This window comes from Tursiops truncatus, chromosome 1 (genome assembly GCF_011762595.2).
Source record: "Tursiops truncatus isolate mTurTru1 chromosome 1, mTurTru1.mat.Y, whole genome shotgun sequence".
Lineage (NCBI taxonomy): Eukaryota > Metazoa > Chordata > Mammalia > Artiodactyla > Delphinidae > Tursiops > Tursiops truncatus.
In genome coordinates, this window is record NC_047034.1 from 101895573 (window position 1) to 101912640 (window position 17068).

Below are 17068 nucleotides of genomic sequence, written 5' to 3' on the forward strand. Positions count from 1 at the left end.
TACCACAAGAGGGAAGGGGAAGAAGAAAGTAATATTACTTTTACCTTTTGAGCATGCACAGTTAATCCTCAGCAATTTTTTAAAATTTGTCTTGCCTCTCTTATGTAAAGTCACCCATCTATGGGAAGCTCTTCCCAAGCCCCAATAAAGCCCTCAGAAACCATATACAAACCACTAAGACTCCATCCAAGCCTACCCTGCCACTAGAAAAACTACAGCATGGTCCAAAATGTTCTTGTATTCCACTAAATCTAAACTTCTATTCTAGGAAAACAAATGCCCTAGAAGAAGACACAACAAATTATTAATAGTACTCATTTCTAGGGAGAGGGGCTGGGAAGTGACTAAAGTTTAAATGTGTTACAGGGATCATATACTGTTTTTTAATTTAAAAACAAATTAATGATAAAAGCATACCCAAAGAATTTATCCCCTCAAAGCAGCTGATCTCAGTTGGGCCTTCTAAGAAAACAGTCTGAAGTCGGCAAAAATACACACCAAGGTGTGACTGGTTACTAAGTCCCACAAATCCTTGCTTTGAATTTTTAACATAATATGCTTATTAGGTCAAATAAATCTCTGGCTTGTCTTAAATATGTAACTGTAAAACAGGCAGGTTCCTCCTAAACTAAAAATATTTTAGGCAATTCATCTCTCTCAAGAAATCTGCCCTTAGAACCCTCTTGCACTGCTGGTGGGAATGTAAATTGATACAGCCACTACGGAGAACAGTATGGAGGTTCCTTAAAAAACTAAAAATAGAACTACCATACGACCCAGTAATCCCATTACTGGGCATGTACCCTGAGAAAACCATAATTCACAAAGAGTCATGTACCACAATGTTCACTGCAGCTCTATTTACAACAGCCAGGACATGGAAGCAACCTAAGTGTCCATCGACAGATAAAGATGTGACACATATATACAATGGAATATTACTCAGCCATAAAAAGAAACAAAATTGAGTTATTTGTAGTGAGGTGGATGGACCTAGAGTCTGTCATACAGAGTGAAGTCAGAAAGAGAAAAACAAATACCGTATGCTAAACACATATACATGGAATCTAAAAAAAAAAAAAAAGGTTCTGAAGAACCTAGGGGCAGGACAGGAATAAAGATGCAGACGTAGAGAATGGACTTGAGGACACGGGGAGGGGGAAGGGTAAGCTGGGATGAAGTGAGAGAGTGGCAGGGACATATATACACTACCAAATGTAAAATAGATAGCTAGTGGGAAGCAGCCGCATAGCACAGGGAGATCAGCTCAGTGCTTTGTGACCACCTAGAGGGATGGGATAGGGAGGGTGGGAGGGAGACGCAAGAGGGAGGAGATATGGTAATATATGTATATGTATACCTGATTCACTTTGTTATAAAGCAGAAACTAACACACCATTGTAAAGCAGTTATACTCCAATAAAGATGTTAAAAAAAAGAAGAAGAAATCTGCCCTTAGAACCCTCCTACACTGTTGGTGGGAATGTAACTGGTACAGCCACTACTGAGAACAGTGTGGAGGTTCCTTAAGAAACTAAAAATAGAGCTACCATATGATCCAGCAATCCCACTCCTGGGCATATACCGGAGAAAAACATGGTTCGAAAGGATACATGCACCCCAGTGTTCAATTGCAGCACTGTTTACAATAGCCAAGACATGGAAGCAATCTAAATATCCATTGACAGATTAGTGGATAAAGAAGATTTGGTACACATATACAACGGAATACTACTCAGCCATTAAAATGAATGAAATAACGCCAGTTGCAGCAACATGGATGGACCTGGAGATTATCATACTAAGTGAAGTAAATCAGACAGAGAAAGACAAATATCATATTATATTGCTTATATGCAGAATCTACAAAAAAGATACAAATGAACTTATTTACAAAACAGAAACAGACTCACAGACTTAAAGAACAAACTTATAGTTATCTATAGTTATCTGGGGCGGGGGAGGGGAAAGGTGAGGGGGAGGGATAGACTGGGAGTTTGGGATTGACATGTACACACTGCTGTATTGAAAATAAATATCCAACAAGGACCTATTGTCTCAGCTCAGTACTCTGTAATAACCTAAATAGAAAAAGAATTTGAAAAAGAATAGATACATGTATATGTATAACGGAATCACTTTGCTGTACATCTGAAGCTAATACAACATTGTTAATCAAACTATACTCCAATATAAAATAAATATTAAAAAAAAAAAGAAAAAGAAATCTGCCCTTAGTGTCAGTTTCCCTAGGCTACTGTTTTTGAAATTTTCCTCTCTTCTAAGTCCAGAGATTCTCCAAGTAACCAATTATGATAGCAGTTTTTATATGTAAGACATGTTTTGAATAGCATGTTATGAATCAGGAATTAATTAAAACCAAGTTTTATACAGATACAATACATATTATAGAAATTATAATGGATGTCATAGATAAGCTAATACTTTGTTTTGATGTGTGTGTGTTTCATCCATGTTTTCTAAGAACCTTAGGATCATGCACCATGAATACAGAGGAATTAACACTCTTCCTTCAGTAGCCTGAGAAGGCTTCTAAATGTAATGGGTTTCTCCAAATATTATAGTATTCTCTATATATCCTAATTGTATATGTGATATTAAATATATCATACTACTTAATTTATATTTAAATTGCTGATTTTAATATTTTTTACCCATTCTAGTTTTGTCAGGTTTATATGAGTTTTAGTGAAAATTATAAAGTATTCCAAATAATTTCTCAAAACTTTAATTCATTTTTATTTAAACTACATTTTACAGTTAAATGATGAGGTACAAGATACCTCAAAAAGTTTTAAGCAGAAAATCACCTCTATACGTTTTCAATCTTTCAACATTTGAGAGGCTCTGAGCTCTAATTACTGTTTAACAGGTGATCAATACCATATTTATTTGTAAAATGGGACACAAATCATACTATGGCAGAAGGGTAGTATTAGATATCTGAGACTGACTAGTATCCCTTTTCTTAATTGCTGTCCCTATATCTAACGGTTAACATGCTTAGGAATTACCAGATTAAGACAAACGGCCCTATTTGTGGGCCTCAGCTAAGTGATCCAGAGATAGAAAACTGAATCTGGCTGGGCCAAAGAGTTCTCTTACTGGAATTTTTAAGTGTTTGTACCTGATACAGCTTTGAGATCAGTACAAGAGCTGAATCTCTGAGACATAAAACTGAATGTTGGTGAGTATATTTCCTGCCATGTGGAGAAAAAAGGCCAGTCTGCACTGAAAGAATGAAGCCAACACATAAAAAGAAGCCCAAAAAGGAGCGGGAGAGGGGGGGCGGGGGGGGGGGGTGGGGAGGAGGGAAGGAGGGAGTAATGGAGGGAGGAAGACAACAAAGGTCTCTGGCTGTGTTTCAGATCCTGACTTTTTTTTCCCCTGTGACCTAGCTGCATCCCAGGACTTCCAGCAGCTGAACTGTTCAACCTCTTCTTGAGCTCAAGTTAAAAAATCAATTTAAAAAAATCAAATTAATAAAAGATATCAATAAATAAATCAATAAATATCTCTTCTCAGTAAATTTACCATTAAACAAAGTAGCTCACTGGGGTTTCCAACACTTACAGACACAAATCTTTCCTTATAGTAGAAAACTGAATGTAAAAGATATCCACATACAAAAGAATGAAGCTGTACCCCTACCTTACAACCATATAAAAACATTAACTCAAAATGGGTCAAAGATCTAAACGTAAGAGCTAAAACTATAAAACTCTTAGAAGAAAACATAGGGAAAAGTTTTACAACATTGGATTTGGCAATGATTTCTTGGATATGACACCAAAAGCACAGACAACAAATGAAAAAATACATAAACCAAACATCAAAATTTAAAACTTTGTGCATCAAAGGTCATGATCAACAGAGTGAAAAGGCAACTGTGGAATGGCAGAAAGGATCTGCAAGTCATATATCGGATAAGAGGTTACAATCCAGACTGTATAGAGAACACCTAAAACGCAATAATAAAAAAACAAACAATCCAATTTAAAAAATCGGCAAAGAATTTGAATAGCATTTCTCCAAAGATATACAAACGGCCAGCCAAGCATATGAAAAAATACTCAGTGTCACAAATCATTAGGGAAGTGCAAATCAGAGCCACAATGAGATTTCTTACACCCATCGGAATGGCTACTGTCAAGAAAAAAGAAACAAAGAAAACACCCAGAAAATATTAAGCGTTGGCAAGGATGTGGAGAAATTAGAACCCTTGTGCATTGCTGGTAGGGATGCAAAATAGATCAGCCACTGCAGAAAATAGTATGGTAGTCCTCAAAAAAATTAAACATAGAATTACCATAAGATCTAGCAATTCCTCTTGTAGGTATATAGCCAAAGAATTGAAAGCAGGGACTCAGATATTTGGACACCATGTTCATAAAATCATTACTCACAATATGGAAAAGGTGGAAGAACCCCAAATGTTCATCAACAGATGAATGGATAAACAAAGTGTGGTATTATCTGTACAATGGAATAATATTCAACCTTAAAAAGGAAGGAAATTCTGATACATTTCCCAACATGGATAAACCCTTACAACATTATGTTAAGTAAAATAAACCAGTCAAAAAAAAAATACTGTATGATTTCACTTATGCAGTACCTAGAGTAGTCAATTTCACAGACACAGAAAGTATTAATAGAATTGCCAGAGCCTAGGGGAAGGAGAAAATGGGGAGTTGTTTGATAGGCAGAGTTTCAGTTGTTCAAGATGAGTAAGTTCTAGGAATTGGTCACAGAGCAGTACGAATATACTTAATATACATATTTATATTTCAGCTTGAGATAGAGCTGAAATACACACTTAAAAATGATTAAGAGAGTAAATTTCACGTTAGGTACATTTTACCACAATTTTTAAAAATTGAATGTAAAAAAGTGATTACTACAAGTAGTATTAGACAAATTCTGAATACTGCATTTGTTTTTTTAAGGGACATGCTTCATTCTCATTATACCTCTACTGGTGGTAAATGGCGAAATAGACCAATAACAAGAAGAAATAAGAGGACTTAAGTATTTATGCCTGAAAGACCTAGAAGAAAAACCAAACAAGCTTCAATGGATGTGAAGGTAAACAAAGTATTTCATTTCTTAAAAATGCCAGTTCCTAATTTTGCTTGATCTTTAGCCTGTCAAGGATACACAGTATCTAAAATGTGAAGGGGACTATACATTTATGGTATCAGCTTCATAGTCTATACCCAAAGAATATATTCAACAATTCATTGCTATTTAGGATGTGATAGGCATAACAATGTGATCTCTAATCAACCTGCAAATCTTCCAGAAGAATATTTTCAGGCATGTTCAAGACAGAAAAGAGGAAAATTATTTTATTGCTCAATTTAGACTGAGGAAGGAGCAGATTGGCACAGACTTAAGTATTATACTTTTCGGAGAAATTTTGTTCTGCAAGTTGATAACTTCTGTTTTCCTTCTAAATATTAGATTCTTAAAGCAGAACTATATAACACAGTCCTAGCTTCAAGTCAGCAGCTTAATCTATCTGATTTGCCTATATTTTAAACCTAGAGGATGACGAAAACATTTTGTCTCATTTCAGACACTCCTACACAATTCAAATGGCTAAACAAATAACTCAGAAATAAAACTATTAAAGGCATTATGAAAGAGCTAAGAGATTAAGTGATCTATATAGCCAACATCATTGACAACCTTCTTATTTCTTTATAGTTGTTTAAACAAGATCTTTAAATCCTTTTCACTGGAAAGCTCACTATCAAAATGTTTACCATAACTGGGTTGAACTTATTTTCTTTCTTAAGACCTTTATGTTTTACTTGTTAGGTTCTGCTTCATTTTTTAAGGAAAACAGTTTAATATAAAAATCAGGAATAGGCTTCATGATTCTTGTTAAGGTGATGAGCTTGAATTTCTTGACTAGTAAAGCAGTAGAGTTCATTGATTGAATCATTCCACAAAAGTTTACTGCTGTATGCTGACTACAGGGCAAGTACTCTACAGGTCTTAGAAATAGGACAACAAAGATCAACAAACTCTTGTGAAGATTAAATGAGATTGCATCCTACATAAACTGAAAATAACAAACAACCCTATTGCTGCAAATGTAGGTTAGTAGTCTGGTGGATAATTAAGTTGAGGGTTGGGGGCATCTTTTAGGTATAACAGAATGAACTGAGATAACATTAGAGCTCCACGGCACACAAAAAGTACAAGGATAGGAGCAGAAAAATGCCAATGATCGAAAAACAAACAGCTAGAAAACTGAAAACAAAAATAAATTTTTTAAAAATTTAAAAAAACAAATGAAAAACAAAAAAACCAAACAGCTAAAATATTGTAATGATAAGTATATGAAGTCCAAATCAAACATATCAAGAAAATACACTTATATTACATTAAAAAAAAGGTTCTCCAATTGTCATGCTATTTCCTCTCCTCTGATAAACCACCAAAAGAAAATAGCTAATAGAGTTAAGGAGAATATTACAGGCAAAGAAGCAGAGAGAACTAACATTATGCTATCCCTAGCTCCAATTTATAATAGGTTATAGGAATAATAAAAGTAAAAAGCATTTATCTTAAATTCTCATAATTAAATTTTTAAACTTCCTTAATGACAAGTACATTTTCTTAAAAGGAAGGACTTCTAAAATGTTAACCTTTTATTTTAACCTGTTCTTATCTTTATGGAAAAAGATACAACTAGCCCTAAATTTATGAAGTACATAATTTAATTTATATTTAATTAAATTTCTATAATTTAATTGTTTATAATTAATTGTTACATTATAAACAGATGTGTTAGTTGGAAAGAGTATGTTATGTAGTTTTTAGATAATTTATTATTGTCCCTAGTAAAATACCTTAGAAACCCAAAGATGTCTCAATGGCACTAGGTACTGGTGATAGAAAAATATCCTCTTCAATGAGAATTAGTCATTCTCCCTATGCTGAGAGGCAGCACCAAGTACTCAGACTCTGCAGCCAGATTTGAGCCAGCTAGCTCTTTCTTCACCTCTCTGTAACTCAGTTTCTTAATGTATAAAGTAATACCAACATCTCATTGGGTTTTTATGAAAATGAAATAAATTATAAGATGTGTAAAAGCACTGAGAATAGTGCTGGCACATTAAATGCTATGTTAAGTGTTAAGTAAATACCAAAAAGTGCTTGTTCTGTGCCAGAGACTATTCTAGAAGTTAGGAATAAGCACTGCACAGAACAAACAAGAATCTTTTTCCTTTGTGGAGTTTATCTTTTATTAGGGAGACTATTTTCTAGAATTAAGAGGCAAAAACTATTTAGCCAGTAAGTCATCTGGATACAGGCACCTAGATATGTACCAGGCAGGCTCAGGAACTACCAGAGACTGACAAGAATGAAAGAGTTCCCACAAGATCCATTCTATGAAGAAAATTAATATAGGGAATAGTTGCTCCTGCTTGTATCCAGATGCCAGTCTTAGGGTTTACTACATTAAGCAGTTTGATCAAAAACTCAGGGGAGACCAAAGAGTCACAAGTTAAACAATGGCCAACCAAAGAATAAAAGTAATCTCTACTTTCCACAAGTCAGTACAAAGATGAGCTCCCTAGGTTCTTCGGAGACTAAACAGTGGGATAGGAATAGAAAATTCTGATAAAGAGACATGAGAAAATAAAGACTAAATAGAAAATAGAAACTGGTTTTATTTGCATTATTCTATATCTAAGCCTATTCTAAATATTTGGGATAGCTCTTAGTAGAGCAATCTCTTCACATTGATGTATATGACATAAACTCTAGTATGGATAGAAAGCAGTACACGGTCAAAGGTTCACCATATAGTTAGAGATCCTAATTTCTAAACTAAAGTGAAACACAGGTCATTCAATTATTTATGCATTCAACTTACATTCACTCAGCTCTAGAGGTACCAGCTATGTTGCCAGGGTTGGCAAGGTACAGAAATAAAAATAAGATCCAAGAAATTTGGAGAGATTTCTGTTCTGGTTAAGGTAAGAGTAAGTTTTAGGCTTCCCATTGTCCAATCTATTTCTCTCCCAGTACCACGCTGTCACGATTGAGCCAAAAAGGAATGATCTGGGGTGGAAGTAGGGGAATATAATTTCATGCAGCAATCTCTATGATAGAATTTAATGCTGTAATTATTTTTACTAGAAAAAAATGGTACATACTATTATGTATATAGAGCTTCTTTTTTCACTTAAGAAAATTTAGTCAATCTCTGTCATACAAATACAATATTATAAATTTATCAGAAGAATGACTGATTTCAGTTTTTTATGTCCACAAACAAAAAACATTCTACCAAGTGATTCAAAGTCCCACTTATTATCCATGGATAATGGATAATGGACATGGACCATTAGTCCCACTTATTATCCATGGATAATGGACATGGTTCAATTGTTTTTTGTTTTTTATACAGCAGGTTCTTATTAGTTATCCATTTTATACATATTAGTGTATACATGTCAATGCCAATCTCCCAATTCAACACACCACCAGCACCACCCCCTGCCACTTTCCCCCCTTGGTGTCCATACGTTTGTTCTCTACATCTGTGTCTCTATTTCTGCCCTGCAAACCGGTTCATCTGTACCATTTTTCTAGGTTCCACATATATGCATTTATATACGGTATTTGTTTTTCTCTTTCTGAATTACTTCACTCTGTATGAGTCTCTAGATCCAGCCGTGTCTCTACAAATGACCCAATTTCGTTCCTTTTTATGGCTGAGTAATATTCCATTATATATATATATATATATATATATATACACACACACACACACACACACACACACACACACATCTTCTTTATCCATTCATCTGTCAATGGGCTCAACTGTTTATAACTATGTCTCCAAACATGATTAGATGCTTTATTTTTTTTTATTCCTGTCCTCAAACCACTACCAAAAATGAAGCAATACCAAACTAAAATAAAATTAAACCAAAGCCATCAAAACAGAAGACAGAGAATAAACTAGGAGTGCCAAAATTATACTGCAAATTAAATTTATGCAAATAAAAAATATATATTTACAAAAAATATATTGCAAAATTTAATCCTGTAATATATTTGAAATGTAAATGTTTAATATAGTTGAATATAGTTGTTTTTCAGGAGACAAAAGAGCTGCCTCACTATGAAAAGAAACTGTCCTCTGCAGTAGCAAAAACAGGAGGGAGTCAACCAAAAGAATTTTTCCCATTAAAGAAGAAATAAACAAGGTACACTTCTTCCCTTTGGACAAAACAGATACTATAAAGAGTAGCTGATAATCCAGTCATTTACTAAGCATTCATCCAAAGCAGCAAATCTCAATGTAGAGAAAGGGAAGGGAGTAGATGGTTTTCAAGTTATACAAGCCTCCTCCCAACTTTTCCTTATTGGAATTCCTCAACACCTTCCAATAATCCTGCTCTTGCTGAGAATCACTGCAAGTGAGAGCCACTGTTAGGATGAACATGTACTAAATTTCTTTAGTCTGCTGGGACAGAAGAAAGATGCACATCACTTAACCTGAGCGTCTGTACATGACAAAACCTACTTTCTCACTATAAAATTATATTTTCATATCATGGAATTGTGGGTTCTAGCCACTCCTGCTTCAAAGAAGTGGTGTTAAAATCTCTTTTTGCAAGTTAAGTGAAAATTATAACCGTTATTATCAGTCACAAAACAGAAAGGCAAACAAGTGTGCCATTTGATTACAGTCCTGTTACTCCGGTAAAACCTTGGCCATCCTGAAACTCTTGAGGCCCAAGTTATTTTGGACAATTAAACATTGCAGAATGCTGAAGGTTTACCTTATAAATTACCAATTTTTATTCTATAATTTGTGATAGGATTCTTTTGAAATATACCATCTTCTTTGCTTAAGATTACACAATTGTTGAAAAGACTTCAATAATTAAAAAATACAAGTAAAAAGTGTAAGTTCCTTCCCTTCTCATCCCCCCACTCTCATTCCTCAGAGGTAACCAGTGTAAAACAATTTGGGGTGTACCCTTTTAGACCTCTTCAGAATACATACAAATTTTACACATAGCTATATACTCAAGCTCAAGTAAGCAAGGAGGTCTTGCTGTACATTCAGTTCTGCAACTTGCTTTCTACACTGACAGACTGAGTAGCCTTTTAAATATGCTGCTACACCTGACTTTTTCAAATTGCATATTCCACAGTATTTTTCATGATTGCCTTACTGACAGGTACCTTTAGTCTGGAAACAATTTTTTCATCTGTTGTTTTCAATCTTTTAATCTTTTCTTTATTATTTGGCACTTCACACTGCCATAACATCACTGTACTGTCTGTAGCATTTTCTTTCTTCACTTCTATTGGAATACTTAGAAACCAGAAAACTTTAATGTGCTAGAGTTGAGATCAAATTATAAAGTAAATGAGGGAAATTTTTCATTGTTTACACATGAATACATTTTTTTATTGTTATTTTAACTTTTCAGAGGTCCTTAACGCTTCCAGATTCCTGAACGGTAAAGTTCCCAAGTCAAAACTTTTGGACAGGTAAAATATCATCACAATTATTATTAATATACTAGGTTCCCTGTTTATATTTTCATACAGAAATTCCTTGGTTTAAAAAAAACATAGGAAGCAAATGGATCATGAAATCAGCATGATGCTACTATTTCAAAAGATGTCATATTAGTAGTATGTATATCATTATAAACATAAGTAACCTATTCATCATACTAGTCTATTGCATCCCTACACCCAGTCAGCTCCTTGCATAAACTGCTATAAATGGTGGACATATGTGGTTTATCACTCAAATATCCCCCTTCCTTCTGTGATCCACTACCTTAAATTTCTTTTGGGCACCTATCCCTCCCCCAACCATTAGCTAAAAATCAATCTAATATTCTCATTTCGGTGAATTGTTCAGGATAAGCATATAATCTAACCAGGGCCAGCAAGACAAAAGGAGACTTTTGCTGGGATTTCTGGAGAAAAGAAGTTGATACACACTTGTACTCTGCTCTCCTTCCATCTTCTTCCTCTCCCTTTCACTTTCTTCTTTCCCCCTTTCCTTCCCTCTCTTCTCCCCCAAATGCACAAAAGAGAAGACCATCATTCTTCCCCAGGATCTGGGGGTACGAAGATACGAAATCTAGAGCTATGGGGGTAAAAAGGATGGTACTGAATGAAATCTGAGGATAAAAGCAACAAGGGGAAGCAGAGCCAAGAAATGGCGCCTAGACACATTTGACCCATTAGTCAAAATATGTCTACAGACTTTTCACTCATGTGTGCCTTGTGGGTTGTATTTTTCTGTTACTACGCAATATAAAGAATCCTAACCCCTACAGCTAGAACCTTATATTGTTGTCTAGTCTTCAAGCTTCAAACACCATTTTTATTGAATACGTTGCAGCAAAACTACTTGTCAGGTTGTGGTCTCACGACGATTTTCTGCTTAAACAAAATCTTAAGACAAATTCCATTTGAGATTAAAATTTTCCCTTTAAAACTTTTATCTCCTAACACATATTCCAAAATCACTTTCATCAGTAATATCTATCTATCTATCTCTTTATTTATGGCCGCGTTGGGTCTTCATTGCTGTGTGTGGATTTTTCTCTAGTTGCGGAGAGCGGGGGCTACTCTTCGTTGTGGTTCACGGGCTTCTCATTGCGGTGGCTTCTTTTGTTGCAGAGCACAGGCTCTAGGTACATAGGCATCAGCAGTTGTGGCTCGCGAGTGCTAGAGCACAGGCTCATCAGCAGTTGTGGCTCGCGAGCTCTAGAGCACAGGCTCAGTAGTTTTGGTGCACGGGCTTAGTTGCTCCACAGCATGTGGGATCTTCCCGGACCAGGGATCGAACCAGTGTCCCCTGCACTGGCAGGCGGATTCTTAACCACTGTGCCACCAGGAAGTCCCTATATATCTAGTTTTTGACAGAAACTCAGCTCATCACACTCACTTTCTAAGTGTTCGAAACTCTAAAGAAATGAGAAACTGGAGAACTCTTCAACGTTTTGCAAAGATTACTAAAGCAAAAGGTTACAGGGGAATAAAACTGTAAAGCACAGAATACCCAGGTATTTCTTTTTCCTGGAATATTGCTTCCTGATTTTATGACTTTAAGTATCTTTCTGGAATGAAAGCTACTCATGATCTAGCTAGCCAATATTCCTTCTGATACTAGGCAATGATTTAATTAAGTTAGTCATTAAAACAAACCAGTTAGCTAATTCAATCTAACTCTGATGACAAACACAGAATTTAACCTCTGGTATATCACATTTATCTAACATCCAACTATTTAAACATGTAATTTCATTTCTGAGAACTGAAAAAAAAAATGTAACTTACCTCAATTGTTTTGCATAGTTCTGTTCAATTTCTATCCTCTCTTTAACAAATTTGGCGTATCTTTCCAAGAAGTCAATTCCCCATTGTGTATGCTTGTCTAAGCTGTCGAACTGATCCTAGAAAAGGAAGGTAAAATCACACTGAAAAGTCTAAAATTTTATTCACAAATATCTTAACCAGCTTCTGTCCAGGCGATGAGGTATGAAAAGAGAAACTTAGGCTCTTCTGCTGGTCCCCACCAATCCCATCCTTTAAGGCCTAGACAGAAATAGGTTCTTCAGCATAGATCATGCTATTTTTATGCCTGAGTATCTTTACACATGTGGTTCCCCCTGGCTGCAACACTCTCCACAGATCATCTCCTTTCAATTAACTCTTTATTCCTCCTTTGAGATTCAGTTCAGGCATTATGTCCTACAGAAAATGAGGCACTATGTCCTACAGAAAATGGCCCTAAAAATCTCAGACTGGGCTAAGTGGTCTTTCTCTAACTCCCCAAGGTTCCCTATAAATTACTGTCTGTTCACTTGCAATACTATATTGAGAGCAGAAGCCATGTATTATTCTACTCTGAACTCCTAAGGCACAAGCACTATGCCTGGCACCACAGCAGGCTCTCAGTGAAGAATAATTTGAACAGAATCAAATAAACTTGGGTTCAGATTCTGGGCTCTGCATGTTTACCATATATTTTGACCTTGGGCAAGTTACCAAGGCTCTTTATACTCTTTCCATCTTAAAATGGGAGTCCCATCACGTACCTCAGTAGGATTATACTGATGTCATAAAGTGTTATACAGTGCAGTAAACATGATACTAACACATAAAAATCACTGTCCTGAAAGGCTCTTTGCCTTCAAAAGATATCCCCTTCTACCTGAAAAACCACCATTTCCTATTCTTCAAGAATAATCTCCATATTGGCTAATAACTTGGTGCTCTCTACATCTCCCATATCAAAAATCTGTAATTCTGGCAAAATATTCAGATATCATCCCTTTCTATATCTCTAGTTGTTTTATTTTTCCAAATCATCCATGGCTTAATCACATGTGCTATTTACAAATGAATCATCTCAAAATCTTTGCCTTTTATCTCTTTCCCTACCTTAAATCATTATAAAATTCTACCCATAAAGGTAAAGTCTATCTAAACAGAGATAGAATTCATCTAGCTATCATAGTTTGGTATTACTACTCTAATTCTATTCTTTCATGCATCTTTTTCATTATTATTTGGCTACCAAAGTAGATTTGAAAACAGCAAGAGAATGCACTGCTCAGTAAACTTAATTGGTGTATTAGTAATATTTCCCATTATAAATTGGAATTCTATTTCAAATTGAAAAACGCTCAACAACAACAACAAAACATTCCAGAAAAAGAATAGTCTAAAGCTGAAACAATCATCCTTCATTTTCCAAAATGCTTCAAAGGCTTCTTCCCATCATCCTCTTCATCAAATTTTATATTAAACTTCCTTTATCTTCTAGATGAAATCTCCAAAAATTTTTATTATATACCCTAATCAGTAAAAATTCTGAACAAATACCCCTATATGTATATTTGTCTATAAATTATATATATACTATTCTATTATGTTATTATGAAATCCACAAAAATAGAAATTTTAAAAAGGAATGAAAATGAAATAAACATCATTTTAAATAGCTTTTTGAAACTTATTTAACAAACAAACAAAAGCCCTGGGGCCATAACTTTTTAAAATATTAACAATTTTAGTGAGAGCAATGAATTCAGCATGCTTCATTACTTCTAAAATCTTGGTTTAATACTTAATGGCAAAGCAATCTGAAAGCCTTGGTTCTAAACTGGAACATTTAGATTTAGTGGTTGTCACAGCTGGGGAAACAAATGACACCTCACAAAGATATAAGATTAAAAGGTCTAAATGGAAAAAGTCCACTGTTGACTATACCTTCCAATTCCTTTTTATGCAAAAATTTGGCTTAATCAGAAAACACTGCATCTTTATATTTTAACAATAATTTCAGTGAAGTTTTAAACTCTGCTGAAACTGACTGTAATATGATTTTATGTGTCAATTTGGCTGGGCCACACTGCCCAGATATTTGGTCAAATATTATCAGATGTTTCTGTGAAGGTGTTTTGGAATGAGATAATATTTAAATTGCTTAATTTGGAATATGTAAAGCACATTACCCTTCATAATGTGGGTGGGCCTCATTCAATCAGTTAAAGGACTTACTAGAACAAAAACTGATCTACCTCCTTCAAGAAAAATGCTGCCAGTAGGCTGCCAACAGACTGTCTTTGGGCTAGAACTGCAACTCTTCCCTGGGCCTACCTTGCAGAGTTTGGACTTGTCAAGCCTCCAAAATCATGTGACCCAATTACTTATAAATCAATTCCTCTCTCTCTCTCTCTCTCTCTCTCTCTCTCTCTCTCTCTCACACACACACACACACACACACACACACACACACACCCTTGGTTCACACTGACTTTAAAACAAGCAATAAATTTCTTTTAATGTTTTAAGTGTGCAGATACAGTAGTTGCAGGTGACATCATTTTTAGCAACAAAATTCTACAATGATGAATGCATTTCCAAACATTCATCATCAAAATTCTTTTTCCATAGCTCAAGTTTCTTTGGAAAAGTAACTATACATTCACTACTAAAGTTTCCCTTTTATCTTGAAAAACCAGATTTTCTCAAAAGTACCTGCTAGGAAAGCATATTACTAACAGCCACTTATTAAACATCAACAAATTAGAAACAACAGGAGATGAACAGCAAACCTGTGTGAAACAAAGTTTTTCAATAGTCCCTCACCATTTCATTTGGAAATACTGTAAAAAGTCTACTATATTTCAAAGGTATTATTTTTATAAAATTAACCATAATAAAAATATGCTGTAATATTCTGTGGACTTCTCACGTTAATTTCCTTTGCTTACCTATAAATGATGAAGTGAATAAATTGCAACCATATCCCAATTTCCTTTTTAAAGGAAATTATTAATGCACTGCTTTATCAGTGGTTATTACATGGTTTTTTCATAAAACACTGTTCAAGTCACTTCCTTTTGAGAATAAATCTTCAACACATCTTTCCTTTAGTGGTTCACAAAAACAGTACTTCAAAATATAATTCATTATCAAAACAGAATCTAGCAAACGTTGTAAGCTGAGATATTAGAAATATGTGTACTATAATAAACTGTATAGCAAATTTTCAGCATATAATTTTTCTTAAAATATATTTCTTTACTCAACAAACAGTATTTGTTGAGATCATTAGTTAGTCACCATGTTGTTTTACACATATCACCATTTTTACCACAAAAGGAAAAGTAAGGACATTTTTAATAGCATGCTTTTTTTTTTTTCCCACACCACGATGTTACGGGATCTTAGTTCCCCGACCAGGCACTGAACCTGGGCCCTGGGAGTGAAAGTGCAGAGTCCTAATCACTGGACACGAGGGAATTCCCAGCATGCTGTCTTTTACCATTAACTCTGAAATTTCAAGAGGATTCCAGTCAGTCAGGTTTACTGCAGCATTATTCATAATAAGCAAAAGTTGGAAACCACATGTCCATCAACAGATGAACGGATAAACAAAATGTAGTGTATACGTACAATGGAATATTACTCAGCCTTAAAAGGATATTCTGACACATACTACAAAATGGATGAATCTTGAAGATATTATGCTAAGTGAAATAATCTAGACACAAAAGGACAACTACTGAATGACCTCATTTATGTGAAGTACCTAAAGCAGTCAAATGCATATAGACAGAAAGTAGAAGGTGGTTGGTTCCCAGGGGCTAAGGGCAGGGAAGAATGGGGAGTTACTGTTTAATGGGTAGTTTCCATTTGGGAAGATGAAAAAAGTTCTGGAGACAGATGGTGGTGATGACTGCACAACACTGGGAGTATACTTAAAGCCAACAAACTGTACGCTTGAAACGGTAAACGTAATGTTACCTATATTTTACTACAATGAAAAATATTTGTCAATAAATTCAAGGAAATTTAGTACAGTCTTCACTGGTTATCACATGATTTTAAGCATCACTTTTAAAAAAAGAGCAGAGGTCAGGGTGGCCAAGGTGCCAGAGTAGGAAGGCCCTGAGCTCACCTCCTCCCAAGGGCACACCAAAATTACAACTATTTACAGAGCAACTATTGATGAAAAAGACCAAAAGACTAGCAGAAAAGATCTACCACTAAAGATATAAAGAAGGAGCCATAATGAGACAAGTAGGAGGAGCAGAGATGCAGTACAGTCAAGACCCATAGCCCCAAGTGGACCCACTTGGATATATAGGAGAATAATTACAACTGCAAAAGTTCTGGCCAAGGAGCCCCACATTGGGATCCCCAGCCCAGGTGTCCTGCACCAGAAATATAAGCATCCAGAACGTTTGGCTTTGAAGGCCAGTGGGGCTTACTTTCAGAGAACCAGAGAGCTGAGGGAAATAGAGAAACATCCACTCTTAAAGGATGCACACAAAATCTCACACATTCCGGGACCCAAGGCAGAAGCAGTAATTTGAAAGGAGCCCAGGTCAGAACCTACTGTTAATGTTGGAGAGACTCCTAGAGGGGTAGGAGGCAACTGGAGCTCACCCTAGGGACATAGACAATGGCAGAAGCAATTTAGGGGAGCTCGTTCTACCATGAAGACATTGGTGCT

General features: G+C 35.4%; 1 protein-coding gene across 5 annotated transcripts in view; it reads right to left on the reverse strand.

Moving 5' to 3' along the window:
- Nucleotides 1-17068, reverse strand: part of FNBP1L (formin binding protein 1 like) — a 120455-nt gene that overhangs the window by 39534 nt on the left and 63853 nt on the right. For 3 of the 5 annotated variants that reach the window (XM_073810984.1, XM_073810965.1, XM_019919802.3), the window contains exon 2: nt 12376-12491. The exons of 1 other annotated variant lie outside the window; for it this stretch is intronic. In XM_073810984.1, the coding sequence (XP_073667085.1) occupies nt 12376-12491 (116 nt within the window). Of the gene's footprint in view, nt 1-10251; nt 10385-12375; nt 12492-17068 lie in introns of those variants that run through there. One more of the 5 variants, XM_073810975.1, reaches the window with a different exon arrangement.